The sequence below is a fragment of the Cyprinodon tularosa genome, unplaced genomic scaffold (assembly GCF_016077235.1).
Source record: "Cyprinodon tularosa strain WSP-4 unplaced genomic scaffold, ASM1607723v1 ctg174, whole genome shotgun sequence".
Classification (NCBI taxonomy): domain Eukaryota; kingdom Metazoa; phylum Chordata; class Actinopteri; order Cyprinodontiformes; family Cyprinodontidae; genus Cyprinodon; species Cyprinodon tularosa.
Window position 1 is genome coordinate 1,015,687 of NW_024038565.1, and position 15,523 is coordinate 1,031,209.

The 15,523-nt window shown below is 39.7% G+C and overlaps 1 protein-coding gene across 1 annotated transcript in view; it reads right to left on the minus strand.

The window, feature by feature from the left end:
- The window catches only part of LOC119781281, a 41,090-nt gene that overhangs the window by 16,073 nt on the left and 9,494 nt on the right, over positions 1 to 15,523 (minus strand). The window contains exons 6-15 of the mRNA XM_038281691.1: positions 11,695 to 11,798; positions 11,383 to 11,569; positions 11,135 to 11,260; positions 6,540 to 6,683; positions 6,258 to 6,393; positions 5,836 to 5,986; positions 3,615 to 3,751; positions 3,328 to 3,439; positions 2,531 to 2,594; positions 1,474 to 1,677 (exon numbers count right to left, since the gene is read on the minus strand). Coding sequence (XP_038137619.1) covers positions 1,474 to 1,677; positions 2,531 to 2,594; positions 3,328 to 3,439; positions 3,615 to 3,751; positions 5,836 to 5,986; positions 6,258 to 6,393; positions 6,540 to 6,683; positions 11,135 to 11,260; positions 11,383 to 11,569; positions 11,695 to 11,798 — 1,365 coding nt within the window. The remainder of the gene's footprint in view (positions 1 to 1,473; positions 1,678 to 2,530; positions 2,595 to 3,327; positions 3,440 to 3,614; positions 3,752 to 5,835; positions 5,987 to 6,257; positions 6,394 to 6,539; positions 6,684 to 11,134; positions 11,261 to 11,382; positions 11,570 to 11,694; positions 11,799 to 15,523) is intronic.

The following is a 15,523-nucleotide window of genomic DNA, read 5'->3' on the forward strand; positions in this document are numbered from 1 at the left end:
TAACACTTAATTTCTAAGCAGCCAATCACATGGCGGAAACTCAGTGCATTTAGGCATGTAGACATGGTCAAGACAATCTCCTGCAGTTCAAACCGTGCATCAGTATGGGGAAGAAAGGTGATTTGAGTGACTTTCAAACATCTCTAATGTTTACAGAGAATAGTCGGAAAAAGAAAAAACATCCAGTGAGCGGCAGTTCTGTGGGCGGAAATGCCTTGTTGATGCCAGAGGTCAGAGGAGAATGGCCAGACTGGTTCGAGCTGATAGAAGGGCAACAGTGACTCAAATAACCACGCGTTACAACCGAGGTGGGCAGAAGAGCATCTCTGAACGCACAGTACAGCGAACTTTGAGGACCACACCGGGTGCCACTCCTTTCAGCTAAGAACAGGAAACAGAGGCTACAATTTGCACAAGCTCATGGAAATTGGACAATAGAAGATTGGAAAAACGTTGCCTGGTCTGATGAGTCTCGATTTCTGCTGCGACATTCGGATGGTAGGGTCAGAATTTGGCGTCTACAACATGAAAGCATGGATCCATGCTGCCTTGTATCAACGGTTCAGGCTGGTGGTGGTAGTGTCATGGTGTGGGCAATATTTTCTTGGCACTCTTTGGGCCCCTTGGTACCAATTGAGCATCGTTGCAACGCCACAGCCTACCTGAGTATTGTTGCTGACCATGTCCATCCCTTTATGACCACAATGTACCCAACTTCTGATGGCTACTTTCAGCAGGATAATGCGCCATGCCATAAAGCTGGAATCATCTCAGACTGGTTTCTTGAATATGACAATGAGTTCACTGTACTCAAATGGCCTCCACAGTCACCAGATCTCAATCCAATAGAGCATCTTTGGGATGTGGTGGAATGGGAGATTCACATCATGGATGTGCAGCCGACAAATCTGCGGCAACTGTGTGATGCCATCATGTCAATATGGACCAAACTCCCTGAGGAATGCTTCCAGCACCTTGTTGAATCCATGCCACGAAGAATTGAGGCAGTTCTGAAGGCAAAAGGGGGTCCAACCCGTTACTAGCATGGGGTACCTAATAAAGTGGCCGGTGAGTGTATATATATATATATATATATATATATATATATATATATACATACACATAAACACATACACACACACACACTTCTACAACCAATATGAAAACATTGCAATATTGAATTTAATCACCACTGAATAGAATTTTAAGGTTCTAAACTGTACGAATTGTATCTGTCATCTACAACTCCTACTTTTTAAACAGCACTTGTTTTTTTTGTTTTTTTGGATTACCAATTGTGTGCATTAAACTACATTGTTTTCTTGAACTTAGATGTAATAATCTGCAGTACCTGGAATGAATAAGGTCCTTTTTGACTGCAACGTTTCGTAAAAAATGTAGATGATGCATTTTGATAAACAATGGAAAACAAGAACTTTGTAGCTGATAAATGATGTAGCATTAATGCTGTACCTTAAACACTTCCAGATTTTCAGTAAATGTATGCAGGGTCTTCACAAAGGAGTCAAATTTTACAAGACCAATGATATGGTGGAAATCATAGGCCATGCTTCTGGTGGCAAAGTTGTCAAAAAGCTCCTTCACAGCGTTGATCTTCTGTATTTGTGCATTTTCATAGCACTCCTCTTCCATGGATGAACTGGTATCCATTAGTACCTGATCAATCAGTCAATAATGATCAAATTTCCATTTAGAAAAAAAAAAAAAACACAAAAAAGTTAAAAAACAAACCACTGGACTTTGTTTTCCCAAGTTTAAAGATGTTCTGTTTCCTATCCAGGGTGCTTTTTCAATTCAAAATGTCTGGATTAGCGTCAAGTTCCAAGCTTTACAGCGTAGCCCAACAAAGCCTTGTTATCGCTTAGAAAACATGCAAATTAAACCAAAAGAACAGGTCCACCCCTTAGTGATGTGGAGTAGTTAAGGTCATTGGGTCATTGTTGGCCTGGCTGACCAGGCAAGATGTTTTTGTCCCCTGCATGGCGACGGGGTTAAGATGATAGCGAGCAGGAAGGAATCAATTCTAGTGCTGCGTTGTAGGCTTTTGAGAGCTGGAACCTGAGTCCACCCCCTCTGTTTAAGGTTGATGTTTCTCTCTTAACAAATGGCTTCCTTCATAACCCTTTCAAACCACCCGTCTTCTTTGTCCGAAATGTGAACATTCTGGTCCTCAAAAGAATGTCTTTTGTCCTTTAGGTGTAAATGGACAGCAGAGTCTTGTCCAGAGGAGGTAGCTCATCTGTGTTGAGTCATGCATCTGTGGAGAGGTTTTTTGGTTTCTCCAATATAAAGATGAGAGCATTCCTCAATGCATAACCTCTCCGCTCATCTTAGGTTTGGAGGTCTTGTTTTTGGGACAATTCTTCAAACTTGGAAAACCAGTGGATTGTTTTTTAACTTTTTGGAATGACTATGACCTGGATGACTGAGAATCATCACCAACAATTAAACAAGTCATTTGGGTTTATCTTAAGTTATTTCAGCAGGTAAACAGTATTTTAAACGTTACCAGTATAGCTTCCTTTGGAGTCCTGCTTGTGACAAATGTTTTATTATCTCCGTGGTCACCGGTCCTTTATAAAAAAAAAACAAAAAACATTTTCAATCACATTGGATGACCTTGTAAGCCGTGAATTGTCATGAAACCTGCCTAACAATGTCAGCAGAGCATCTTCACATTATTTTGACATCACAGACTGATGTCGAAATAATTGGCATCGGCCTTAAACTGCATCTGTCCATGTCTTGAAGATTCATTTCTCTTTATTTTCTGTTTTGAATAACCGTTTTATCTGTTCATTTCTATATCTGTTCAATCCTCTGTGTATATCAACCAAATGGACATTCTTATGCTGACATACGACGGCCAGAGAGGCTCCGGCATAACCTTATACGGTGAAAGTGTAGGCTGTGTGAGAGGGGCTAAATGCTGACTTGGGGCTCTGGGGTAGACACATCATGGCTGACTTTTAGATAAATTTGGAATGTATGCAGGGGCTCTTTGGCATTGGTGCTGGGATCCCCAGCTGAATGATGAAGATGTAAAAAGACCTAAGACAGAAGGTGAGATATTTCTCTGCAGTTTTTGCTTTTATCAACGATGTGTTAACCTCGACTGAAATCATTTTCGTTAATCCGTAAACATGTTTCCTCCATTGTGTAAACCATCTGAGAAACAATACCTCCGCAGATTCAAACCGGGTAATCAAATAATGAACCAACACATCTCTAGTGTTTAATAGCCATTATCCCATTATCTAAAGAAACCCTTTTTAAATAAAACACGGCATCATGTTTAGTACTCACTTGGCTGCCAAAACATTTAGATCAACCATGTTTTCTTCTCCAGTAAGACAATCTTGCACTTGGATCATATCTGGAGATCCTTTGCCCTTACCCAGATAAATCCCAAGGTTATCTGATTAAGAGGACGAAAAAGGTAAAAAATAAGATTAAAATGTATGGAGTTTTTTAAGGCTATAAAATAAAAACAGAATACCAGAGAAAAGGGTGTAAAACAGAGTTGGGATTCAGTCTATTCTAAATCCTAGATCTTGGACTGAAATTCATGGAGGTTCATATGAGTGGAATACCTTCACTTAGAAAAACAAGGTAACTCTGTGTTGCTCCCAGATGCTTCAGCTGTAGAGGAGACATCACGTTGAGGCAAGGCAAAGATTTGAGTCCTTCTACCATGCTTCCAAATGTCCATTCAACATTGACCTCAAAGCTGGAATTTAAAAGGGTGAGTAAACAAGTGTTTCACATGCCTGATCGTAAATATTTCCTGTGTATCTTTCCTTCATTACGCCTTCATTTTTTCAATAAAACCTGTGCTTCAAATCTTAACTTTTGAGTAGGTGTTCAGTGTGACTAACAGTTCATAAGTAACATTTTAAAGTTGCACCAGAAGGTGGCACTGTGTGTCCTCCTAGATGTGGGACTAAACATTCCAGCATTAACTGGTAGCAAATCTTAGGGTATTTTTGGAAACACTACACTCATTTTAAACATATTAAAGTAAACTGATGTCCTGATAAAACACCATATGACAATGACGACTTAGGCACACAGGTAGCAAATCTATTATGAAATATAAACACTTTAGTCAAAGGTTAAAAACTATGAAAGTTATTTTGTTTCACAATTATTTGTTTATTGTAAGTGTGAATTTGTATAGAGAGTTATGTTCTAAGTTTTGTATTTGTAGAATTTTATCTTTATTTTTTTAAAACACACACCTGTTAAAATTTTAGGTACAAGTACACAAATTCTGTTCTACAAGTTGCTCATCAAATTACTCTTGGTCCAGAACTATTGTTGCAAAACTATTTGTGCATTGTAACTGTAGATTTTTTAAAATCTGTTGGCCATGTTGGCTGCGTTCGAATTCATCGGCTGCGTCTTCCAACGACCTTCGAACGATCCTTCAAAGTTTGAGAAAATAAAGAGACCGGAAGAGTTTTTGCTGTGAATTCAAACAGGTCTAGCCTTCGGCGGCTTTTACCAACGTACGCTCTGTTCGCTAGCAATCGTGACAGTTGACACACAAAGCAGGAAAAGAGTGAATACCGAATTTTTCAAAACAGTTTTTTCCCCCTTGTTTTAATAAAGTGAACAAAGACTAGCCTAGTAAACTAACTCCACCTGCCAGCAGCCAAAATCATTTTTGCCTGCGAGTGGTCTAGTCTCGATCCATTCCCCATGCCCTAGAACTGGCGGGCCAATCACAACGCAAAGATGTGTTTTTAATTTTTGGTTGCAAAGCGGTTTTGAGGGCAAGACAAAAAAACTGCATGACGCTTGAGAAAGCACAACATGGAAGATGGCAACAACAATTGAACAGTTCTTTTTTGACTCAGCTTTGGAATTAGACTTGGGTTTTTCTCTGAAACGTGAGCAGAAGGAGGCTCTACGCCAGGGGTGGGCGATCCCAGTTCCTGAGGGCCGGTATCCTGCAACTTTTAGATGCGCCTTTGGATCAACACACCTGAATCAAGTCATTAGATGATTGAGAGGACCCTGGAGGAACTTACTGCCTACTGAGGAGGTAACTCAACCATCTGATTCAGGTGTGATGGACCAAGGATGGATCAAAAAGTTGCAGGATACCGGCCCCCAGGAACTGGAATTGCCCGACCCTGCTCTACGCTCATTCTTTTTAAAGAAGGACGTATTCGTCGTTTTACCGACAGGCTGTTTGTTTACACTCCCCCACCAGCTTTCTGTCGCGCTTACTACATCACAGTCAGCTGCGCTCAATGGTAAGAGCGCCTGGTTCAATAGGCATGGACAGCGGTTTGAAAGACAACAGGTAGTTCTCAACAATCTTCTGATATCTCATTCATTGGGGCCAGACTAAATTAGACATTTAATCTCACATTTAGTCTGGTTTATCAGGCAAAAAAAAAAAAAAGACTACACTCATGAGAATACAGAGTGGACTAAAGGTGACAAAAGATATGACAAAAAGTTAAAACTTTCATCAACGTAAAGAGAGGATAACCTGTACTGTTATCAGCATAATTTGAAACTGCTCAAATTGGTCTATAACATCTTACGAAGGTTGAGAAACTTGCATTTCAGTAATGGATACATCAACAACAACTGGTGTAAAAAAAACTGGACCATTTGGAGCATGTAAGAGATTTTTTATGAGCAACTTGTAGAACAGAATTTGTGTACTTGTACTTAAAATTTGAACAGGTGTAAAAAAAAAAAAAAAAGACAAAATAACCTTCATAAAAAAACTCTTCTTAAAATCATCTGAACATATTTTCATTCTGTTAAAAGAAAGGTTTGAAAGATGCATACTTTTGGCCAGACACCTTATCCTGATAGATCCAGAGGGGATATGTGCGGAAATACCGAGGCATGCTGAGAAGGATCTTCTCCACATCAGCTGCTCTCTGCAGTGAACACTCACGCAATGGCTCCTCAGTGCAATTCGGGATTTTAACTCCATCTGGTTTAAAGACAGTTTGAGATTTGTTAAATAGTGGAGCAGTTTTTTTGTTGTTGTTTTTTTTAATACTGAGAACTGCAAGCTGGGTTTTAGCGTAAACACTTCCCAAAAGGAAAGAAAAAAAAGCAAGGAGGTACAACACAAAAAAGGGGAGAAAAAAAAAACAAGACAAGGTAGGTAAGAGGAAGGGTAGCAAGGAAAATCAAACAGGCAGAAAAATAGCAAGAATGGAGAAAAAACTATCCTACAAAAAAAAAAAAAAAAGAAGTACCGCTGATTTTTTCGAGAACATCTGCTCTTTCGAAAACAGTTGGTACTCCTGGGACTCTGACTGGCTCGCAGAAATGGTTAGCTTCTTGGGAAACGAGATCGATTGGAGCAAAGACTTCATACTCGGATGTCACATCCTGTAGATGTGGGACACCATTTTTAAATATCAATGACACCAGCTAAAATTTCTAATAAATTCTGCAGAAAATTAAAAGGAATATGGACAAAACCATAACCAGCTTAAAAAACAAAATAAGACTGTAAAACTCAATAATTGGAATACTTTTGCTTTGTCAATGAGATGTGCCCAGCAGTACAAAGAGTTCTCAAAGACGTTGCGATCCCCGATGGATTTTTCCCCTCTCTGCGATCCTTGCTTGGGTAAAAGCTCTCTGAAGAGCATGTACAATCCCTCAACAACTGCAATCTGGAGAAGATCAGTTAGGACATCTTAGTGTTGCTCTTAAAAACACACAAAACACACAGTACAACAATTAGCTGGCGGAAAAAAAAGCATTTCCTAATGTTATTCCCAAACTATGCCTTGCACAGTAGTCCCAAACATACAGTAAAATAAAATTAAATCAAGCAGTAATAAAAGAAATTTGTGTAAAATGTTAAGTCCTGGGCCCCAATCTAAATTTGAAACAATCTGCATTAAGTGGCAGGCAACTGATTGTTAATTTTTGCCTCCCCCATTACAACTCCTAAATACGCACATGTGTGGCATATAATTAATTGACCTATCACTTCACTTCCATAAAATACAGGATCTTCTTTACTTTATCTTTGCCAGAAGATTTAAACTTTAAAAGCCTTGCCATCATCATTTGCAAATTAATTTATTTATAAAGAAATATAAACACTGCTTAAGCTAATTCAAATAAAATTAAAAGTAAAATAAGTAGCCAACCTTATCACTGTCTGTAACCTACTAACAAGGTAAGGAAAGCATCAGATGAGCTACCTGAGAAACTAACGTTACGTTTCCCCACTTTAAAACGAAACTGATCAGCTCTCTTCACTGCCATCGAAGGCTCCAACGTGTTTCCTTTTCAGGTGCTGCATCATAACAGTGGTGCTTGCGTGCCATGTTAATTTGTTTTTACAAAAGTTGAATGTTACGAATTTTTTGGCTTTACGAAGCGCAGGCTGTATGCGAATTGAGACGCAGCTTGCGTTTGCGGCATCGGTCATTAGAACAGTTGACGTTTCTGCCTTTTGAAAACAGCCTTTGCTCACCTGCGGCACTGGCTCACTCTGCCGTATTTTTTTTTTCTTCCCCCGTTTCAATCGAGTGGCAGTGATGACGACGGCGGCGAATAACGCATTAATCGCGCGACACAACTAATCGATGATGAAATTCGTTGCCAACGCTTTTAAAAGTCGATTTTTATCGATTTTATCAATTAGTTGTTTTTTGCTTCACACATTTAATGGCATTTTTGAGTACTCAGATGTGCTCTTTTCAATACTACAGGACACAAAACTGGATGAACAGTTTTGTCTGGCAAGAGTAAAGGAGTTTTGTGACACCGTTGAGCGAGAGAGGAACCGGTACGAGGAAATCTACGAGGTCACTGAACGCACCGCGGGTGCTCCGAGCGCACAAAGAGGTCCAGCGCAAGATCCTCGCCCACTACCACCAACTCCGCGGCAGGATTCTGTACAATATTTGCCAGACACAGACCAGATTTCAAGACCACGAAAAACTGATCTTTGTCACCCTCCTCGACCCCCAGAAGTTTCAGGAATACCAGAAAAATTTTCCTCATGCGACTTTTCCAGCTTAGCACAGAGTCAGGGGATACTTTTCGATCTACCTCGGCTAAGAACAGAACTAACTGTAATGTATGCCATGGATGATTTTGCAGGAAAATCTCCCACTGATCTCCTTGACTTCCTTCAGCAGAAAAATCCCAATGAGAGCATGAGGCAGCTATACACGTTTGTGTGTTTGGCGGTGACCATCCCCGTGTCTACTGCTTCTGTTGAACGGACATTCTCAGCCCTTAAGCGAATTAAAACTTATGCCAGAAATACGACAGGGCAGGCTCGACTTTCAGCTTTAGCTTTGATGGCGATAGAAAAGGACTTCTTGATGGAACAGAAACGCACGGATAATCTGCACAACAGAGTTATTGAAATCTTCTTGAGGAAAGAAAGGAGGATGGATTTTGTGTACAAATAATCAGGATTTTTGGTAAGTAAAATGTTACTATATTTCTAATTAATGTTGCAATTTTATCAGGTAAATTTTTTTATTATTTTTTATGTGTGTCGCAGCTGTACCTTCAGTAGAAGTTGTATAACCATAAAATAGTTATTGAGGGTTGGATTGAGTCAGACATAGCTCTACCTAAGGCCTAGGTGTGAAATGCACGGCCCGCCACTGTATTTTAATGACATTGTTTTAAACAACCTTAAAGATTTGAGCTGCAATATCTGCAAAACTGTTGTAGCTTACCTCAAATATTTAGTTTAAAGCTTTAATGTTTGTTGCTTTTGGTTTATAGTAATGATAGACCAAAAATAGCAGCCAGCATGACAAACTTGGTTAAAAATAGAATTAAAATCAGTTCTTTATAACATTAACACTGCACAAAAAAAATAAAATAAAATGCTATCTTACTCTAGCCACGTTCACACCTTTATTTTTTTCAGCGTATGCCTGACGTACGGAAAATCTGGCAAAAATGCTGGCATATGTTGGATAAGTTATGAATACGTTTTGTATAAGCTACGAGTACGCTGAAGCACACTGAAGTTTTGGTATAAAAGCAGGTTCACAGGAGGAAACTGTCACTTCTCTGCCAGACTACCTCCACATCATAGGGTGAGCGAGAAGGTGAGTGTGATCGATCTTCCCCGTGTGAGCGCAGGAAAGATCGAAATTGTACCGTTATACAATTTCTCCACTTTGTGTGCAAATGCAGGATTAGCAGCTACTGCCTTGCTTAAAACATCACACTCATTTAGCAATTCTATGTCAGAAGATAAGCAGATAATGGACTAAGGGGAGGAGCTAACCAAGGCTTGGGTCTAGATCTCCCTTAACTATATAGCAAAACAGCAATTTATGTTAATAATGTAAAAATCCCCATGAATAATTTTTTTAACATGCATAAGCTGAAAAAAAATATAATGGAGAAAAATGGGACCAATTATAAATTTCACCTACTTTTCCAATAGAAATTCTTTAAATAGTGACATTGTACACTACCGTTCAAAATTTTGGGGTCACATTGAAATGTCCTTATTTTTGAAGGAAAAGCACTGTACTTTTCAATGAAGATAACTTTAAACTAGTCTTAACTTTAAAGAAATACACTCTATCCATTGCTTATGTGGTAAATGACTATTCTAGCAGCAAATGTATGGTTTTTGGTCCAATATCTACATAGGTGTATAGAGGCCCATTTCCAGCAACTATCACTCCAGTGTTCTAATGGTACAATGTGTTTGCTCATTGGCTCAGAAGGCTAATTGATGATTAGAAAACCCTTGTGCAATCATGTTCACACATCTGAAAACAGTTTAGCTCGTTACAGAAGCTACAAAACTGACCTTCCTTTGAGCAGATTGAGTTTCTAGAGCATCACATTTGTGGGGTCAATTAAACGCTCAAAATGGCCAGAAAAAGAGAACTTTCATCTAAAACTCGACAGTCTATTCTTGTTCTTAGAAATGAAGGCTATTCCATATGAGAAATTGCTAAGAAATTAAACATTTCCTACAATTGTGTGTACTACTCCCTTCAGAGGACAGCACAAACAGGCTCTAACCAGAGTAGAAAAAGAAGTGGGAGGCCACGTTGCACAACTGAGCAAGAAGATAAGTACATTAGAGTCTCTAGTTTGAGAAACAGATACCTCACAGGTCCCCAACTGGCATCTTCATTAAATAGTACCTGCAAAACACCAGTGTCAACGTCTACAGTGAAGAGGCGACTGCTGGATTCTGAGCTTCAGGGTAGAGTGGCAAAGAAAAAGCCACATCTGAGACTGGCCAATAAAAGAAAAAGATTAAGATGGGCAAAAGAACACAGACATTGGACAGAGGAAGACTGGAAAAAAGTGTTGTGGCCGGATGAATCCAAGTTTGAGGTGTTTGGATCACAAAGAAGAACGATTGTGAGACACAGAACAAATGAAAAGATTTTGGAAGATTGCCTGACGCCATCTGTTAAGCATGGTGGAGGTAATGTGATGGTCTGGGGTTGCTTTGGTGCTGGTGAGGTGGGAGATTTGTACTGGGTAAAAGGGATTCTGAATAAGGAAGGCTATTACTCCATTTTGCAACGCCATACCATACCCAGTGGACAGCACTTGATTGAAGCCAATTTCATCCTACAACAGGACAATGACCCTAAACACACCTCCAAATTGTGCAAGAACTATTAAGAGCAGAAGCAGGCAGCTGGTATTCTATCGGTAATGGAGTGGCCAGCGCAGTCACCAAATCTGAACCCCATTGAGCTGTTGTGGGAGCAGCTTGGCCGTATGGTACGCAAGAAGTGCCCATCCAACCAATCCAACTTGTGGGAGCTGCTTCTGGAAGCGTGGGGTGCAATTTCTCCAGATTACCTCAACAAATTAACAGCTAGAATGCCAAAGGTCTGCAATGCTGGAATTGCTACAAATGGAGGATTCTTTGACGAAAGCAAAGTTTGATGTAAAAACAAACAAATAATTATTTCTAACCTTGGCAATGTCTTGACTCTATTTTCTATTCATTTCACAACATATGGTGGTGAATAAGTGTGACTTTTCAGGAAAACACAAAATTGTTTGGGTGACGCCAAACTTTTGAACGGTAGTGTAGTTCAGAAAGGATTCATTCAACAACAGCAAACTTAAAGTACGTTCTACTGCTTACCTTCTGGTTTTTGCTCAAACATTCATTTCTTTGCAGTTGATGCAAACTCTGGATGAGAGGGTTACATCCAGTCAGTTTTCTTATGTAGGCAAACAACTTTTTGCGGGGCACATCTGCATGTTTTGCCTGAAAATATAATTTAAATATAAAAGAAAAAAGTTAGGACACTTGAAACCCACGGCTGCCTTTACAGTTTATGGGTTTAGAGCAAACATGCACATACAGAAAAAAAATAAAAATTTTCTCACAATAGTATATAGACATGAGAAAAACACACTGATTCCCTTCAGGGTTTGCGACACTGAAGGCACGACATCGTTGTAGAACGTATTATGGTATGTATCGTCTTCAGAATGAGATGACAAACTAAAGGAAACGGTTGACCCTTTAGCAATCCCACATTTCTGCAGCGTGTCGCTGATGGAGTCTTTTCGTCTGGGACAATAATAATAAACATGCATACGACAAAATAGTTAACATACTTAGGAAAGCCACAGAAACAATATTTAAAAACCTTAGAGAGGTCCATGCTGTATGAACACGCATTTAAGTAGAATTACCTGTAATGAAGGACATGTGCTGGGACACCGCTTATATTTGACAGCTTGTGTATCAGGGTTTCTAATGTGTCCTTTTCCAGGTCCACAAGGATCTCAAAGTATCCCTTAATGAGTAAAGAAGGCAGTCAAACATAAAATGTTGTACATTCCCTTTCAGAAGCAATGCAGTCATATGTACATGATATTTAATCTAAGCTAAATACAGTGGGTAATGAAAGAATGAAAAATGAAATGAAAATGAATGAAAAATTCAGACACCTTTAAATTTTTCCACTCGTTTCAGTGCAGCCATTTGCTAAAAATTACAAAAATGTATTTCATTTCTCAATAATGTACACTCAGAAAAAAAGAGAAAAAAAAGTTAAAATCTTTCCAGATTTTATTAAGAATAAATTGAAATATCAAATGGTTTCAAGTATTCAGACACTTTGCTGTTACACCCATATTTAACTCACGTGCTGTTCATTTCTTCTGATCCTCCTTGAGATGGTTCTGCTCCTTCATTGGAGTCCAGCTGTGTTTAATGAACTGATAAGGAAAGGCACACACCTGTCTATATAAGGTCTTATAGCTCACAGTGCATGTCAGAGCAAATGAGAATCATGAGGTCAAAGGAACTGCCCAAGGAGCTAAGAGACACTACTATGGCAAGGCACAGATCTGGCCAAGGTTACAAAAGAATTTCTGCGGCACTCAAAGCTCCTAAGAGTGCTGTGGCCTCCATAATCCTTAAATGGAAGAAGTTTGGGATGACCAGACCTAAACCTGGCCGTCAAGCCAGCCGACTGAGCAATCATGGAAGAAAATACTTGGTGAGAGAGGTAAATAATACCCCAAAGATCACCGTCACTGAGCTCTAGAGATGCAGTAGGGAGAAAGTTCCACAAAGTTATCTATCACTGCAGAAACTCCACTACTCAGTGGCCCGATAGGAGCTTCTCCTCAGTGCAAAGAAAGCACACATAGTGTTTGCTAAAAAACACATGAAATACTCCCTGACTATGAGAAAGAAGATTCCCTGGTTTAATTAGACCAAGATTTAACTTTTTGGCAATAATTCTAAGCGGTATGCGAGTAGAAAAACCAAGCACTGCTCATAAACTGCCCAATACAATTCCAACAGTGCAACATGGTGATGGCAGCGTCATGCTGTGGGGGTGTTTTTCAGCTGCAGGGACAGGATAACTGGAAACAATTGAAGGACAGATGAATAACATGAACAAGTACAGAGATATCACTTCCGGGTCAGCGCTGCAACAAGATGGCCACGTAGGAACAGGCTCCTCCGTTTCGGTATTTAAATCTCCCCCCTTGCTTATTTCAGACAACTATCAAAACTTCAGTCTAAACCATTTAAAGGGGGAAGATGCCGAAAACTTACAAGACCGAAAAGAAGACGTCTAAAACACAAGATTTTGGTGCGCAGTCGGGAGATGGTAGTGAGGATGAGGCTAACGCTGCTACGAGCAAAGCTAGCGTTGGCTTACAACAGCACGCGTTGATGGAGAGTATCAAGATGCTTTCTAAAGACTTAAAAGAGTTTAAAAACGAGATGAAGCAAGACATAGAAGAACTCAAAGAAGATGTAAAGGCAACAATGAAAGAAGATTTCAACAGATTCAGGGAGGAAATGATGCGCGAACTGCAGAACCAGAAGGGCAGTATCAACGAGGCGCAGACTCGAATAGCTGATCTGGAGGCGGCGTGCTTGGAAATGAAAGATGCGCTGCTTGTGTCATTAGAAAGCAACAGAGCTATGAACGACAAACTTGTGGATTTGGAGAGCCGAAGCCGGAGAAATAATCTTCGCATCTATGGAGTTCCAGAAGGTAAAGAAGGTAGATCGGTTTCCGAGTTTGTCGCCAATCTGCTGATCAAACAGCTGAAGCTTCCGGAAGGAACTGAACCACAGATTCAGCGGGCACACTGAGCTCTGGCACCCAGACCGCCTCCCAATGCGGCCCCGAGGTCTATAATTGTGAATTTCTTGCAATCCAACACAAAAGAAATGGTTCTGAGGAAAGCCTGGGAACAGAAAGTGGAGATGGAGGGCAAGCTCCTTTACTTTGATAACGATTATGCTTCGGACGTTATAGAAAAACGTAAAGCATATGGCCCATTAAAGGCAGCCTTGAAGCAGAAGGGCGTCAGATTCCAGACGCCATTCACAAAGATGAGAATCTTCTGGGACTCTGGAGTGCGGACCTACCAGAACGCAGATGAAGCAGCGTCGGATATGATCAAGAGAGGCTTCGACTTGACCTGGGTACCAAGAGAGAACAAGTTGAAAGTGACCAAGGAGAGGCTCGACTCACTGTTACCATGGAAACGGATTAACAACACCGGTGCAGGACAACGCGCGAGGGAGAGGCTCACAGAGTTCAGACGTGAGGACCAGTAACTCTGAACATTGAATCATAACAGGTTTGCTCTACTATTAAAAAAAAAAAAAAAAAAAAAAATTAAAGTAACGTACGGGCGATTTAAGAGCTGAATGTCTTTACCAGCTGGTTTTAGTCCTGTTTTGGATATTATCCTCCCCTCTGTTACTGAAGTTATTGCTCATAGGTCTTTTGATAGATATTTAAACAAAGTGCCGAAAGGAGTGAATGTTGTAGCGCTTACCAAATGTTGGACTTACCTAGTACAGGTAGATCTCCGTCTACTACTAGAGGGGGCCCCCACCCTAGTGTGGTACTTTGCCCCCACCCCACCAGCAGGGACACTGAGGGATGTTTTCACACATCTCCACCTTTGGAAGATTCTGTTCTATTTGTTCATCTGGTTTTTAATAGCCTGTTCAGCTATTTGTTGGGGGATCTTTTTCTAGAATCACACGGTGACCTTACAAAACTAAATAATGACTGATATTATCAAGATAGTTTCGTTGAATGTGAATGGTATGAATAATCCTATAAAACGTAAAAAAATTCTAACTAAAATGCGAAAAGAGAAAGCACAGGTAATCTATTTACAGGAGACGCATCTGTCTAAATCGGAACACAAAAAACTCAGGGGCTTTGGCTACTCAAAGGTATTTTACAGCTCTTTCAGACATGGAAACAAAAGAGGAGTTTCAATTCTAATTCATGATTCAATAAAATTTGATTGTAGCTATGATCTGTCAGATAAAGAGGGGAGGTATGTGATGGTGAAGGGGACTCTAGACAATGTAATGGTGACACTGGTCAACGTTTACAATCCTCCAAATAGTAATAAACAATTCCTTAATAGCCTCCTCAACAAAATAATTATGGAAACAGAGGGAATGTTGGTTTGGGGAGGGGATTTCAACATGGTATTAAACACAAAACTTGATACAACAAATAGTAAAAAACAACAAAATTCAACTACAAAAAAATTTAAATTGACACTTGAGGAATTTGGATTTGTTGATGTCTGGAGGGAATTAAACACCAATGTAAAGGACTATACCCATTACTCAGCGCCTAATAAAAGTTATTCTAGAATTGATTACTTTTTCATGAATAAATCTGATATATATAAGATAAAGGAATGTAAAATAGAAGAAACAAGTATATCTGATCATTCCTCGCTAATAATAAAACTAAATTTATCTTCTGAAAAACGCAAAACAGCATGGCGATTAAATGTAGGCTTGTTGAACTCCAAAACAATCAAAGCCGGAATTTCCCACGATATAAAAACTTACATAGAAGAGAATGACGATGGACAGGTTAATCCGGTGATATTATGGGATGCACTTAAGGCAGTATTAAGAGGAAAATTTATCTCAAAAACAGCGGCCTTTAAGAAATCTAGAGTGGATGCCTATGAAAAAGAAAGAGCTCAACTAACAGATCTGGAA